Genomic DNA, 15,866 nt, shown 5'->3' on the forward strand with positions numbered 1-15,866 from the left:
AATAATTGAGTATTTATTAGAAAGATGGCTTGCACATATTGAGGAGTTTTTAATGGGAAAATCACTGTTTATATAGATTTGCAGTATTCCCCAACTTCTGGTTTATTTTTCTCCATAGTGATTTTCAGCATATGATCTTCTATATATTTAACTTCTTTTTTTTTTTTAAGATTTTATTTATTTATTTGACAGAGACACAGGGAGAGAGGGAACACAAGCAGGGGGAGTAGGAGAGGGAGAAGCAGACTCCCCACAGACCAGGGGCTAGATGCAGGGCTCGATCCCAGGACCCTGGGATCATGACCTGAGCTGAAGGCGGATGCTGAATGACTGAGCCACCCAAGCACCCCTATATTTAACTTCTTAACTTATTTGTGTTCTGTTTGCCCTCACCAGGATGTAAGCCCCATAAGGGCAGGGATTTTTTTTTTTTTTTTGGTCTGTTTTGTTCACTGCTACATCCCTGTGCCTAGAACAGTACCTAGAATGTAGTAAGTGTCCAATAAATATTTGTTAGGTGAATGAAAAGGTCAACAAAAGAATGCAATAAACATGGAGCTCTCAGGGAACTTAAAAATTCTATTAATTTGGCCAATAGCTTATTAAAGATGTTTTCTGTTCCAATGGGTGTAAGGATCCTAAAGAAAGCAAAGCATTATGTTATAGCTAATGTAATTCTAAATAATGCTATAGCATAACAAAAAGCTCAGATGGAAAAAAAAAAGAAGCTCAGATGGTTCTAAATGTTATGTTCTCAATATAAAATAAGTAAACTAGTACATTTGACTTGTTTAAATAGAAAGGAAGAAGTGCTATTATTATGATATCCTGAATTCAGAATTTTAATCAGTGCTGTGGGGAGCAAATGCCCTAAAAAGCTGCCACAGCTGCCTTGACCTCCAGGAAGGAGAAGAGATAGGCCTATACTTAAAAGGAGACCTGCTCCATGCTGACAAAGCGGGTCCTCCCCTGCAAGACATGAGTATTTAAGGCTGCAGGGGACGTACCACTTAAGTATTACGGTCTAAGGCTGAGATCAACAAACTATGACAGGCTTTTGTTTGGCCCCAAGCTAAGAATGTTCTTGTACACTTTTTACAGAGGTGTTTAAAAATATAATAGGCATATGTGACAGAGACCTATGCAGTCCACAAAGCCTAAAATATTCACTGCCTTTTCCTTTACAGGAAAAGTTTGCTTTAGATCCATGTCCATGTTATTTTTACTCCCCAAAGACAACTGCTTTTAGGTACATTGCAAAGATTTTGTGCATTTCTTTTTGAGTTTTCCATGGTATCAAAATCACAGAGGATGTTTTGTGAACCCCATTAGAGAGGCCACCAGAATCAGGCGAGTGTCCTCTTCTCATTTCCCATAAAAGCTAACTAAGCAAAGGATCTAGGCCAACCTCTCCATAACCACTCAAGAAAAATCATATCCACCCACCTCCCTCCCACCGCTGCGCAGAATCAGAAGAGTGAAATGTTGACAAAAATCTTCCTCAAAAAGGGTGATTTTAGCTAGACAATGACTTTCTTAGATTCAAGACACCAAAAAACTCTACCAAGAAACATTGTAGATGTTGCTACTGAGAATTTTCATGAAAACCTGTGACACTAGAACTCCAAATGTGCTGACAAGACTATCTCATATATCCTTACTGAGTTAAAATATAGAGAGATAAATGGAGCAAGGAAGGATAAGCTCACTTAAATCTTGGCAAATGGCAGGACCAATGAATGTATATAGGTCCATATTCATTTGTTTCTTTTTGGAAGTTACTCTCTTAGGTATTTCTCTGGCTCTTAAACCATGCATGCTGTCTTAACACAAGGTTTCTTATCTTTCCCTGAAGCCTAAAGATGATCTATATCCTTTGCTTCACCCATCTATGCATTGCTGGACTCCAACAAGTGACATATATGTTGGCTGTGAAGAGGGTCATCTTTTAATGATTAATGGAGAAACCTTGAAGGTGATTTTACTTAATAAGATAGAAGACACAGTACCAAAGGGTGAGAAACTGCTTTACTTCATTATTCCTAGAAGTGTAGCCACTGGTGATGGTTTTACACTTGAAGATGGCTGTTTGTTCCCTATTTTTCTCCTCCTTAGAGCCATCTTTGATTCTTTCTTTCCTCTATCCTATAGTTAGTTACCAAGTCCTGTGGGTGTTCCTCATAGCTAGTGTTTATTGACTGTTCTATGCTCTAGGCATTCTGCTGTACTCTGTATGTATATTTCATGTAATCCTCAAAACACTGTATAAAGAGATACGTTTTCATTTCCATGAGACAGATGAAAAAAGTGAAAGCATTGAGAGATTAAGAAAAATGGCCAAATTCACATAACTAGTAAACTGTAAAGCTCACTCCTGAACCCAGGCAATAAGACTTCAGTGTCCAAGTTCTTAGCTCCTATGCTGTATCCTTTCCCATACAAAAGCCTGTTCTGTTTAATCAGCAAATTATGCCCTTTCCTGCCCTCCACCTTTCTCAGGGCCTTTTTTCACAGTGACTTTTTCTTTAAGTTTAACTGCCATCTTGAAAATTACCTCTGTGTTCCTTGGTTAAAAACTTGGTTAGGGTTTGATCTATTCTCCTTAGATCTGATGTCCATTCCTGGTCCCATCAGCCGTGGCTAGGGTTGGGCCTTAGTCACAGAAGCTAATGTCCACTCAGTAGGGCTTAGGTGTAGGCCTTTTGAGAAGGGAACCTTGCAGGGCGAGCTCCCCAATCTGTCCAATGCCCTCTCCATTCCAGTTCCTTTATTATTTCACATTTTGATTTCTGCCCCAACCTTAGGACTGACTTCATTGGCCTTAATCTATAGCTAACCCAAAACAGGCATCTCATCCCTGCCAAAGTGTACTTCTTAAAGACCATTTCAGCATGCAATTCAAGGAGTGCTCTGCCTTGATTCCAAGCCCTCTCTAATTTGTTCCTATCTGCTCCATGATAGGTCCCCCAATAATGGGTCTGTGATCAAAGGAGCGAGACTGATACAAAGCGAAGGTCAAGCAAAGCTTTATTTCACGCCAAGCATCGAGAATCAAACCGACCGGTTGGGGCCGTCTCTTACAAAGAGGTGACCCCTCCCAGCCTCACAGACTAACTTTTATAGAGCAAAGGCCATGTGGTTGAGCCTGGCCACACAGGTGGCCAATGAGACTGCAACACACAGAGAAAACTGCACAGTCATGCTAGGTCACACCCGGTTGGCCAATTGAATTTCAATTTACCCTAGTAGATATTCGAAGTAGCCTATCACCTTGGCAAGAATTAGAGCCCAAAAGGTGGGGCTCACTCTCCTTGGTAGCTAGGGAGATAGTATGCGTGCCCCACTGATTGGATGTCTCCACCTGGCCTGACCCGCCCTTGTATCTGGTCTTTGCTGCCTGGGACTGGTTTCCCGGACTTGCTTTTAAGTAAGTTCCTCTGGGAGGGGCAGGGTCAATCTAAGTTTATTGCATAAACAACAAAATGGCTCCCTCTGGCTAAGTAGGCCCTTACACTCCATTCATATTCTTTCTACTCCCCAGGATGAGTTTTCTGATCTAGCCAGTCATTTCTTCTTGTCATTTCACAGACCTGCCTCCTAGCTCACTCCCTTGCCAGTTTTCTCTCTGAATCCTTATGCTTCTACCTCAATGCCACCTCCTACAGCAAGCTTTCTCCAGGACAGTGCCCCTCATCTACTCCTGCTCCCATTCCCTGGTTCAGACTTCAGTGGGGCCATAGGTTTGACTTTCCTGCCCCCCACCATGGCTTCACTTTACTGTCACTTGTACCCTCCAGGCTAAGTTCTCTCTAATCTTGCATCCACACTGCCATCTTAACCTTAGGGCAAATTTTGGTGCCCCTCTGTGGGATTCCATTAGACTCACTTTCTTCTTACAGCCTCAGCCTGTGCTGTCACAATTTCCTGTGTGCATGTCTGTCTTTCCCACCAGCTATCAATTCTTTGAAGTTAAGAACTGTTTTACTCATCCTTGGACTCCACAGTTTAATCCCAGAGACTGCTACAGAGTAAATTAGTGCCTATATGTCTTTTATAAAATGAATTCTAAAGCAATGTTTCTCATTTCCAAGCTGCTGTCACATCTGTAATATATTATACACAATTTAGGACTTATTCATGTATAGTCTTATATTGTTTACTATTTCCTTCTTCTATACCATTCCTAATAATTTTCATGGTGCATTATAAATGCTTTAGTGTAATTATTTGTCTAACCTCTACAATGTGGAAGACACTAATTAAGGTCCCTCAGAGGTGACATAAATGGCAAATATGTAATCTTATAATTTTCACCCTTGAGGGATTTATTTTTATTAAAGAGAATTAAACAAGTAGATAATTATAGCCAGGTAGATTAAGATCATTTTATTCAAGGGAAACTGAACAAAGTTCTATGGGAATTCAAATGAGGGAAACAGGCCACGTTAAGTCATTTTGAAGATGGTATTTGAAATAGCCCTTGCAGGATGTGTTTACAGGCAGATGAGGGTAGGTAGAGTTTCAGTCAATGGTGTCTGCAGAGACAAGAAAAACTGGGGAAGGTTGAGACACAAGAAATGTCCAGTCTGTCTGGAGCATTGTGTGTTACATAGGGTAGTAGGAAACAAAGGGACATATATACCATGTCTGACCTTAAATGTCCAGCTCAGATATTTATACTCAATTCGGCTGACAGTGGGCAGACATAAAAAAACTCCTTAATGGACATGTACCCCAAATGGAATTGCGCATGGGCAGATTAGTTTAGCCATCATTCAAGAAAGGATGATCCTAGAAGCAGGTAGCTATAAGCATCAGGCACCTAAACTAGGCCTTGAGTCATAAGAACCTGGACTCTAGTGGTACTTGGATTGGAAAGGAAGGAACTGCTGGGAGGTGAATAGTCTTTGAAGGAAAAGACAGTATGCTTCTGAGCATCTGGCAAAATGCCAAGCATGTAGTATATAGTAAGCAAATAATTTGATGGATGCTCTCTGAGCTTTTGATCTTATAGTTCTTATGGTTTATCTACATAAAAGTTATTATGCTTTTGTTCTTTCCCCCCCAAGGACAATATTTTATTAATAATGATTATTCTTGTAGAACATTTCTTCTTTTTACTTTCTTTTTATCCATTTTTATTTATTTACTGAGGTTTGAATTTACATACATAAAATGTATAAATCTTAAGTATGCAGCTTGACAAGAAGTTAGGTTTGGTTTAATTTATTTTTTCCTCGCATCTTAAAATCTCTGACAATGCTTTCCTAAAATAAGAAAATATATTAGCCACTTAATTCTGTAATGTTAGTTACATGGATCTGATGATACAGAACTTTAAAAAACTCATGTGATTAACATTAGTAATCAATGCTGAACAGTTTTATTATTCATTGTTTGGAAGGCATGATAGCACATATTCTTTTTTTTTTTTTTTTTTTTTTGATAGCACGTATTCTGATAGGAAGTTGATTTTTGGAAAGGGTTACAAAGAAATGAATAGCCCTAGGAAAGCAAATGAGATTAATTACTTTGTATTGCACTTTTAATTATGTGTCACCTGTTTTACCTTGTTTTTCTTTTCCAAAAGAGGGAAGAAATCTTATCAGTCCAGTCACCATGGTATATCAGAAGGGAGGCATGCTGATTTCTGGAATTGTAATGTATTTTTGTCTTCAAAATTAATTGCTTTAAAGAATATATACAATTTCCATTTGCTGCTACTTACTATTATGAGTCACAATTTGGGATGTTGGGTTCTGTCAGCTTATTAATTGTTTTCTTTTTGGATACTATTATAAAACTTTTCATATGAAGAATTTTTCAAATGTATATAAAAGTAGAAAGAACAGTATAATGGACTGCCATATATCTAGACAATTGCAAAAAATCAAAAATAGAATTAAAAACTCTGGGCCCCCAGAACACCCAACTTCATGCCTGTTTGTACACTTAATATATTAGGTTGTCAGACACAAATAGAACCTTTTGTCTAAGCTTCAGCTTAACCACTTGTGCATACTCATTTAGCTTACCTGTATTATACTGTTATTGTTCATACTAGAATTAGCATTAATGGCCTTCATTTATTTAGTCCTTACTTTGTACCAGGCACCATGCTAAGTGCTTTGCTTGTATTATCTTATCAGTTCTCATAATGACACTATCAGTAGGAATATTGACATCTACCTTATACAGAGGAAGGAGCCAAGACTTACAGAATTCACCATCCAGTAAATGGAGTCGCTGAGGCTTGAACCCAGATATGTAAACTCCAAAGTCTTTGCTCTCATTTATTAGAGCATACAATCTCAGTTAAATATGAAAAGGGGTCATACTACAATGCTTTTACATGGTATTGTAGCAATGCTAAGGTTTGGAGCTCACCTACACTAAAATCTCAGGTCTACTTGTAGATGTCCCAAGACCACTGTTAGCTTTTTCTCTTCTATTGCCACAGATCACATTTCCAAGACCTTGAGGGCAGTTAGGCCATTATTTCAGGGTGAGAGATGTAGCTCCACCAATGAGAAGCAATCTGGAGCTCATAAACCTACTCTCAGCTGGTAATCCATCCCCCTCCCCTGCAATCTTGCAACAGACCATCATCTTGCCCGCGTCCCCCCCACCCCCCCACAACTGCCACCATACCTCCTACATTTAGTTTGCATTTATGGCCTTTTATGACTCTTGTCCTTCTCAAAGCCACCCTTGGTATTTTTTACTTTTGTTTTCATTTATTTATTTATTTTTTTCAAAGACAGAGCCGCAGGGAGGGGCACAGGGGAGAAGGAGAGAGAGAATCTTAAGCAGGCTATATGCTCACCACAGAACCCAACACAGGGCTCCATCTCATGACCCTGAGACCATGACCTTAGCTAAAATCAAGCGTCAGGCGCTAAACCAACTGAGCCACCCAGGTGCCCCTCACCCTTAACATTTTTTCAAACCAGTAGAGCATGTGACTCCTGCATTGGGGTTGTGAGTTCGAGCCCCACATTGAGGGTAGAGATTACTTAAAAAATAAAATTAATTGGGCACCTGGGTGGCTCAGTGGGTTAAGCCTCTGCCTTCGGCTCAGGTCATGATCCCAGGGTCCTGGGTTCAGAGCCCCACATCAGGCTCTCTGCTCAGCGGGGAGCCGGCTTCCCCCTCTCTCTGCCTGCCTCTCTGCCTACTTGTGATCTCTCTCTGTCAAACAAACAAATAAATAGTCTTTAAAAATTAAAATTAAATTAATTACAATAATAAAATTATTTCTTAATTTTATAATTATTATAATAATTATATACCATTATAACTTAAAGTAAATTATATTGATTAAATAGTTAATTTTATTAATTAATTATTAAATAAATCATTTAATAAAATAATTATTGAATAAATTAATGAATTAAATTAAATCAAGTTAGAAATAAAATAATTATAATTTATGATAATTATAAATATAAAATATTATAATAAATATATAATAAATAATACAATTTTAAAAACCCAAACAACTAGTTTAAAGGAATGGTTTGAGCATCTACTCCATAAGAAATGGAGAATGATGATGAGTTTGGAGAAAGCACCTTGCATGTTTTATCCCCCAGGTCCCAAGTATGTGAACCCAGTCATCTCACTAATGCATATACTTTAGTTATAGTGGGATCCAATCTAGAAATGATGGATTAATTTGCCCAAAGCTTCTTCACTACTGTGAAAACTATTCAAATTCCTCTTGAGAATAGTTAAATGAGCCTAAATTTGTTTATGGCCAACCAGCTGATTTTTGCTAGATACTTGCCCTCCTTCTAGCACTATTAAAGAAATACAAAAGGAGGATATAAAAGGAACAAACAGAACACTCCCTACCTTTGGGTCATTTAGGGAGAAAAGAAATGCATATAATAATGATTAAATAATATACATTAAGGCTAGTATTCCTTGAAGTAAGGAGACTGCTATATACAATCCACATAATGAACTGCTTCATTTGCCCTACCTCCTGCATAATGAAGGAAGTGGTAAAAAGATAGATGCTAGGTGGATGGAACTAGAGGGTATTATGCTAAGCAAAATTAGAGAATGACAAATACCATATGATTTCACTTTTATGTGGAATTTAAGAAACAAAACAGGTGAACATGGGGAAGGGAAAGAAAAATAAGATGAAAATGGAGAAGAAGGCAAACCATAAGAGACACTGAACTCTAAGAAACAAACTGAGGGTTGCTGGAGGGGAGGTTGGTGGAGGAAAAGTGGTACTTGGGTAATGGGCATTAAGGAGAGCACTTGAGGTAATGAGCACCAGGTGTTATATGCAACTGATGAATCACTAAATTCTACCTTTGAAACTAATAAAAAAAAATTTCTAACTTTATTAAAGACATTACTTGGGAATTAAATGCTAGAGAAGTTCAAAGAAAGGAGAGATCCATAAATTTTAGTCGCAAAATTTTGTGTCACAGAAGAGATAAAATTGAAACTTGGCCAGGAAGGGTGGTTAAAAGTTGCCCAATAGAGATAAGACCAGGCATTCTAGATAATGTAAACATTGATGATGATTCCAAAAATAAGTCTTAGCTCATTTGACATGGAAATTATACTCTGCATTGACTGAGACTGATTTTCTTTGTTTATCTCATTGTTTTTGGTCTCTAGGATGGCTTTGTGTATTCTTTTATTATTAAAGATTTAACTTACAAAGTAGAGGATTTTCTAGAGATTGAAGAGCCTGTGGTACATATGATGTTTTCTCCAAATTACCGCATGTTGCTGATTCAAACAGACAAGGTATGCTAGATGGTAATTTCTTTCTTTCTTTCTTTTTTTTAAAAAGATATTTATTTATTTATTTGACAGAGAGATCACAAGGAGGCAGAGAGGCAGGCAGAGAGGGGGGTGGGGAGCAGGCTCCCCACTGGACAGAGAACCTGATGCGGGTCTCCAGCCCAGGACTCTGAGATCATGACCTGAGTCAAAGGCGGAGGCTTAACCCACTGAGCCACCAAGGTGCCCCAGATGGTGATTTCTTGATATACAATTTTCAAATATTATTATCATTGCGCTATGGGAATGAAGGGCATAGTGCTTCATAGTGATACTCTACTATTCGGGACTCCTTTGGTTACAAATGAAAAATACCTAACGTAAAAGACCTAAATAACAAAAAGTGTTTTGTTTATTCATTTTTTTGTTTGTTTGTTTTTGTGCATGTAAGTAAAAGGGCAAGAAGTTAATCTGAATCTAGTGACTCCTGACATTTTTTTGTGACCATCTCTTGGTTCTGTTTTCTCTCTGCTGTCACCCTTCCCATGAAGATTCTCCTGGAAGGTATGCAGAGAGCCTCCTGCAACTCTAGTTTATATTTCTACCCTGGTGGTGACCCTAGTGGAAAGACACCATGAAAAAATGTCCTGGAATTTAGATTCATTGTACTTACTTGGTCACCTCTCTACCTCTGTGGCAATTACTATGTCCAGGAGGATTCTAAGCTGTCATTGGCCAGGCCTATGTCACATGTCTACACTTGAACCCTGTATAGAGTCAACCCAACCAAACATCGACTGAGATTGGGATCATGGATGGTTTTCTAAGGAAAATATGGGTTCTGTAAAAGAAGAAGGGAAGGGGAATAAATGCAGAATAAAATGAAATATCCATCTCAATTACACTGTTAGAAAGACTCCTAATTAATGGAATGACTGTCAAAAGTCAGGGTTAACAGTAGTTTATATTGTTAAGCAGTGACTTTAGATGGATTGTAAGGAAAGATCAATGATTTTCTGTCTAAAGGAAACTTAAATTTAAATATGGAAAGATATCATTTGCTGGTAAATACCTGAAGTTAAAACAACTGGCTAACTGTGTTTTAATAAACAACAAATAAATGAAAATCCTAGAATATCTATGAAGAACAGGAATCAACAAAAAAATGTAACATAACAGAAGGGAGAAAGACTAAAATAGGACTTCTAAAAGAGAAAATATACTAAAAAAGTAAAAATTAAATGAACATGTCTGACAGAAGATTGGACACAGCCAAAGAGAGAATTAGTGAATTGGAGAGAGATCAAAAGAAGTTATCTAGAATATAGCCCAGATACACAAGAGGGTAGGATATACAGAAGGGAGAGTAAGGGAAGATACACAAGAGGGTAGGATATACAGAAGGGAGAGTAAGAGACATGAATGATACAGTATACATTTGATTGGAACCCCAGACTGGAGAGAGAGGTAGGTACAGACAATATTTAAAGAGATATTTTCCAGAACTGATTAAAAACATGAATTTACAGATTCAAGAGGTCCAGTGAATCTCAAGCGGAATACCTAAAAAGTTAAACACACTTAGATTTAACAAGGTGAAACTGTTGAAAATGAAAGACAGAAAATCTAAAAAAAAATTAGAAAGAAAACCAGATTATTTCAAAGGAATTTTAATTAGACTAACAACTGACTCCTCTGTGACAATAATGTAAGTAAAAAATAATGGAATGCTACCTTCCATGTAGAGCAGAAGGCATCAGCAAACTATGGCCCTGTAGGCCAAAACCAGCCTGCTGCTCATTCTTATAAATCAAGTTTTATTGGAACACAGTCACACCATTCATTAATGTATTGTCTATGGCTGCTTTCACACTACAATGGTAGAATCAAGTAGTTGTGAGAGATCATGTGGCCAGCAAAGCCTAACATATTTACTGTCTGTCCAATTATAGAAAAAGTATGCTGATGTAATGAAATACGGTAACTACCACCTGAAATTCTATACCCAGTGAGAGTAGTTTTCTGTATAGTGGTGAAAAAAAGATATTTTAGATGTTCCGAAACTGAGAGTTTGTCAGCAACCGACCATTACTAGAGAAAATTCTAAAGAATGTACTTCAGGCAGAAGGAAAAGGATCCCAGTTGGAAGGCTGTGTTGCAAGAATGAATAGTAGTGTGGAGAAATGAACACTGTGTGTATAAAAGAGCAAAAATAATGTGAGGTTGGATTTAATAATAACACTGAATTAAAATCCAAGACAGCAATAATGTAAACTGAGGGGAAAGAATAAATGGATTCAAGTGTTTCAAGTTCATTATTTACTTTTCCCAGGCAGAAGATAAAGGTTTTCAGTAACCTTGTGGTGTTTATAAATTAAGTATGCATGTTGTAACTTCTAAGGTAGCCAATAAAGAACTGAAACAGTAGATGAAATGTCTACACTATAGATAGGGAAAGCAGAATGTTTTTAGAAAGCAACCCAAAACAGGGTAAGAAAAGAGAGAAAAAGAAATATAAAACAAATAAGAAAGTAGAAGCATAAATTAAAATGTAATATTTAAACTTATATATTAGTAATTACATTAAAAGTAAAACAGATAATAGATGTAGTTAAAAGGCAAAGTTTGCAATACTGGATTTAAAAAAAAAGCAAAACCCAGTTATGTACTGTTTACAAGTGACACAGCTAAAGCATAAGGGTACAGTAAGATTGAAAGTAAAATAAAAAGTACAGTAATGTTGAAAGTAAATTTAAAAATTGAAAGTAAGTAAAAAGACAGAAAAAGATCTAACATGCAAACATTAAACAGAAAAAAAGCCAGTGGTGCTCTATTAATATCAGACAAAATAGACTTTCTGGCAAAAAATATTACTAAAGATAAATGGGCTTATTTCAAAAATATTAAAAGATTAAATTCAGTAGGAACATATCAATACTTAATATATATAGGTACTAAATAAAATAGTCCCAAAATATATAAAGCAAAATGTGACAAAATGACAAGGAGAAACGAAGTTGTAATCTCAATGGGAGACTTTTTTTTTAAAATTTTTTTATTTTAATAAACATATAATGTATTTTTATCCCCAGGGGTACAGGTCTGTGAATCGCCAGGTTTACACATTTCACAGCACTCATCATAGCACATACCCTCCCCAATGTCCATTTCCCCACCACCCTCTCCCGTCCTCCCTCCCCCCAGCAACCCTCAGTCTGTTTTTTGAGATTGAGTCTTTTATGGTTTGTCTCCCTCCCAATCCCATCTTTTCATTTTTTCTTTTCCTACCTCCCCCCAACCCCCCCACATTGCATCTCCACTTCCTCATATCAAAGAGATCATATGATAGTTGTCTTTCTCCGATTGACTTATTTCGCTAAGCATGATACCCTGTAATTCCATCAATGGGAGACTTTAATACACTTTCCCCAGTACATGATAGAATAAACTGTATCCCCAACACAGCAGGCAAAATGAGAACAACTTTTCCATTTTCTCTTCAGAAGCTTCCAGTGATTCCGCATGTTATTCTGACTAAGAGCCAGCATCCTCACTATGCTTTACAATCCCTTTGTAATGTGGATTCTACTCACCCCTGGGCCTTATCTCCCCCTACCCTGCTTTTTGTTCACCATGCTCCAGTCATGCAAGCCATCATACTGTATTCTTTTTTTTTTTTTTAAGATTTTATTTATTTGACAGACAGAGATCACAAGTAGGCAGAGAAGCAGGCAGAAAGAGAAGAGGAAATAGGCTCCCTGCTGAGCAGAGAGCCCAATGAGGGAGGGCGGGGGGGAGGTGTTTCGATGCCAGGAGGACCCTGGGATCATGATCTGAGCCAAAGGCAGAGGCTTTAACCCATTGAGCCACCCAGGCACCCCGTCATGTTGTGTTCTTTAACTCACCCAGCATGTTCCTCCCTCTGTGCACTGGCTACTCTCTCTGTCCGGAATGTTCTTCATATAGAATCCACATGGATCCTTTCTTACCTCATTTCCTTCAAGTCTTTTAAGTCATCTCTGTAAAACCTTTCTTGAATACTTAGTTTAGAATTTCATGTTCTTATTTTGCCATGTCATATCCTCTTAACCTGCTTTATTTTTTTATTCTTACAATCACTGCTGTTTATTTAGATACCTTGTCTATTGTCTGAATCCCCCAGCAGAATGTAAGCTCCATGAGGGCAGGGAATATTTGTCTGTTTTGTCCTCTGATATAGGCCCAGGATCCAGAGAAGTGCCTGGCACAGTGTATCCACTCAATATTTGTTGAAGGAATGAGTGCAAGTTAAAATCAGTGAATATCTATCAAATTTAGACTCTACAAAGTTGAATTTTTTAGATAAACAAGAACAGAAATACTCACACTTAACTCAAACTTGAAAAACTTGCTGTTAGTTGAAAGCAGACTTATTGCTACTTATGTGCTCACACCATATTACAGTTACTTGGAAGAGAGTCCCAACTGACAGGATAGATTTTTTTTTTTTTTTTTTTTTTGAGGTGAATTGGCAGCTGAGCATTACAAAGAATCATGAAGTAACATCTTTGGCTACACCTCCACAGTTTCCTCAAAGGCTTATTTAAAAGTTTGTATCAATGCCCACCATGGTCTAGTATGCAATAAGACTTAGTTTGTCTCCACAACTTTACTGGTTTTCCACACTTTCCAAGTTTTTTGTATAAATAGACATTACTTTTGAAGTCTGAAAAAATGTAATGTTTTGTTGTGTTTTATAACTTAAAAACCAAATATTTGGATTTGGAGAAAAGAAGAAAGCCCCATTTGTTGGTTATTTTAAATGATAAATGAATGAATGAATTGATAAACAAATTAAGCATCAAGATTTTACGCTCCTCAAGGTCAGGGCCTTACGTAAGTTAATCAATTTCCGACACAGTGCCTTGCTCACAGTGGACATTTAATAAATACTTGTTGAACTGCATACATAACAATTACATCCTTTCTTTCTTTCCTTCCTTCCTTCCTTCCTTCCTTCTTTCTTTCTTTTTTTGGTATATTTAACAGGGATCTGTTTATATTTACACTCCTGGTGAGAAGCCGACCTTTGATAAAGTCCTAGAGGCTTGTGATGGGAAATTTCAGGCAATTGACTTTATCCCACCGGGAAATGAATACTGCATGGTAAGGAATACTTTATTATCTCACAGTAGGATTTTTAAAACTGATTTTGGAATATCTTGTGCAACCTTATACAAATAGGAGGCAGAGGGTATTCTTGAGGATGTGGAAGAAATGCCAACCACTTCCATCATCAAATATACTCCCCAGTTAGATGACATCATTGTATTGTGACTTCATAATATTAAGTGTCTAAAAACAGTCAAAGCAATTGAAATCTTAGGAGCCATCCTATTTATACTCACCATCCAAGTTTTCCAGGTCAGATCTTTCAACACACTCGTTGCCAATGAGTTATCAAAACTCATTAAACAATTACTGTTTACCCTCTTTCAGAGTGGTACAGACCCTCTGAAATGCAGTACCAGTCAAAATCCTAGCAAGTTATTTTACGGACATCAATAAACTGATTCTGAAGTGTACGTGAAGAGGCAAAAGACTCAGAATTACAAATACAATAATAATCAAGTCAAAAAACTGGGCAGAAGACATGAACAGACACTTCTTCAAAGAAGACATACAAATGGCTAACAGACACATGAAAAAATGTTCATTATCATTAGCCATCAGGGCAATTCAAATCAAAATCACATGGAGATACCACCTTATGCCAGTTAGAATGGCAAAAATTGACAAGGCAAAAAACAACAAATGTTGGAGACATTGTGGAGAAAGGGAGCCCTCTTAAACTGTTGTTGGGAATGCAAGTTGGTATAGTCACTTTGGAAAACAGTGTGGAGTTTCCTCAAAAAATTAAAAATAGAGCTACCTTATGACCCCGCAATTGAACTACTGGGTATTTACCCCAAAGATACAGATGTATTGAAAAGAAGGGCCATATGTACCCCAATGTTCATAGCAGCAATGTCCACTATAGCCAAACTGTGGAAAGAGCCGAAATGCCCTTCAACAGATGAGTGGATAAGGAAGATGTGGTCCATATACATAATGGAATATTACTCAGCCATCAGAAAGAATGAATACCCAACTTTTGCATCAACATGGATGGGACTAGAGAAGATTATGCTAAGTGAAATAAGTCAAGCAGAGAAAGTCAATTATCATATGGTTTCACTTATTTGTGGAATATAAGAAATAGCATGGAGGACATTAGGAGAAGGAATGGACTTTTCCTGTGGACCCCGGGAAACAATCTGAGGGTTTTAGAAGGGAGGGGGTGGAGGGATGGGTGAGCCCAGTGATGGGTATTAAGGAGGGCACGGATTGCATGGAGCACTGGGTGTTATATGCAAACAATGAATCATGGAACACTATATCAAAAACTAATGATGTACTGTATGGTGGCTAACATAACATAATAAAAGAAAAAACATGTACAATATTGAAGAACAAAGTATAAGGCTAACACTACCCAATTTCAAGATTTACAAAGCCACAGTAATCAAGACAGTATAGTGCTGGTGAAAGACTAGACAAATAGATGAATGGAACAGAATAGAGAGCCTAGAAATAGATCCACATGAATATAGTTAACTGACCTTTGACAAAGGAGCAAAAGCAATTCAATTGAGAAGGCTTAGTCTTTTCACCAAATCGTTGCAGGAGCAACTGCACATCCACATGCAAAATCATCAGCATCATCACCTTCTAGTCACAGACTTTATACCTTTCTCAAAACTTAACTCAAAATGGGTTATAGACCTAAATGTAAAATGAAAAATATAGAGAAAGATCTAAGTGATCTTGGGTTTGGCAATGATTTTCTCAACACAACACAAAAACATAATCCACAAAAGGAAAAATTGGTAAGTTGGACCTCATTAAAATAAAAAACTTGTACTCTGGGAAAGACACCTTTAAAAGAAAGAAAAGAAAAGCCACAGATTGGGAGAAAAGTCTTTGCAAAACCTGTATCTGATAAAGGACCGGTTTCCAAAATGTAAAAAGAACTCTTAAAACTCAACAATAAGAAAACAACCAACTGCAGTAAAAAATGGGCAAAAGATCAA

At 37.3% G+C, this 15,866-nt stretch overlaps 1 protein-coding gene across 1 annotated transcript in view; it reads left to right on the forward strand.

Moving 5' to 3' along the window:
* CFAP43 (cilia and flagella associated protein 43) overlaps positions 1 to 15,866 on the forward strand; it is a gene marked incomplete at both ends in the record, with an annotated part of 102,198 nt that overhangs the window by 15,434 nt on the left and 70,898 nt on the right. Inside the window, 4 exons of the mRNA XM_080822915.1 lie at positions 1,856 to 2,015; positions 5,591 to 5,658; positions 8,647 to 8,778; positions 13,783 to 13,899. Of these exons, the coding sequence (XP_080679041.1) occupies positions 1,856 to 2,015; positions 5,591 to 5,658; positions 8,647 to 8,778; positions 13,783 to 13,899 (477 nt within the window). The remainder of the gene's footprint in view (positions 1 to 1,855; positions 2,016 to 5,590; positions 5,659 to 8,646; positions 8,779 to 13,782; positions 13,900 to 15,866) is intronic.

Source organism: Martes martes (assembly GCF_963455335.1).
Source record: "Martes martes genome assembly, chromosome: 14".
Lineage (NCBI taxonomy): Eukaryota > Metazoa > Chordata > Mammalia > Carnivora > Mustelidae > Martes > Martes martes.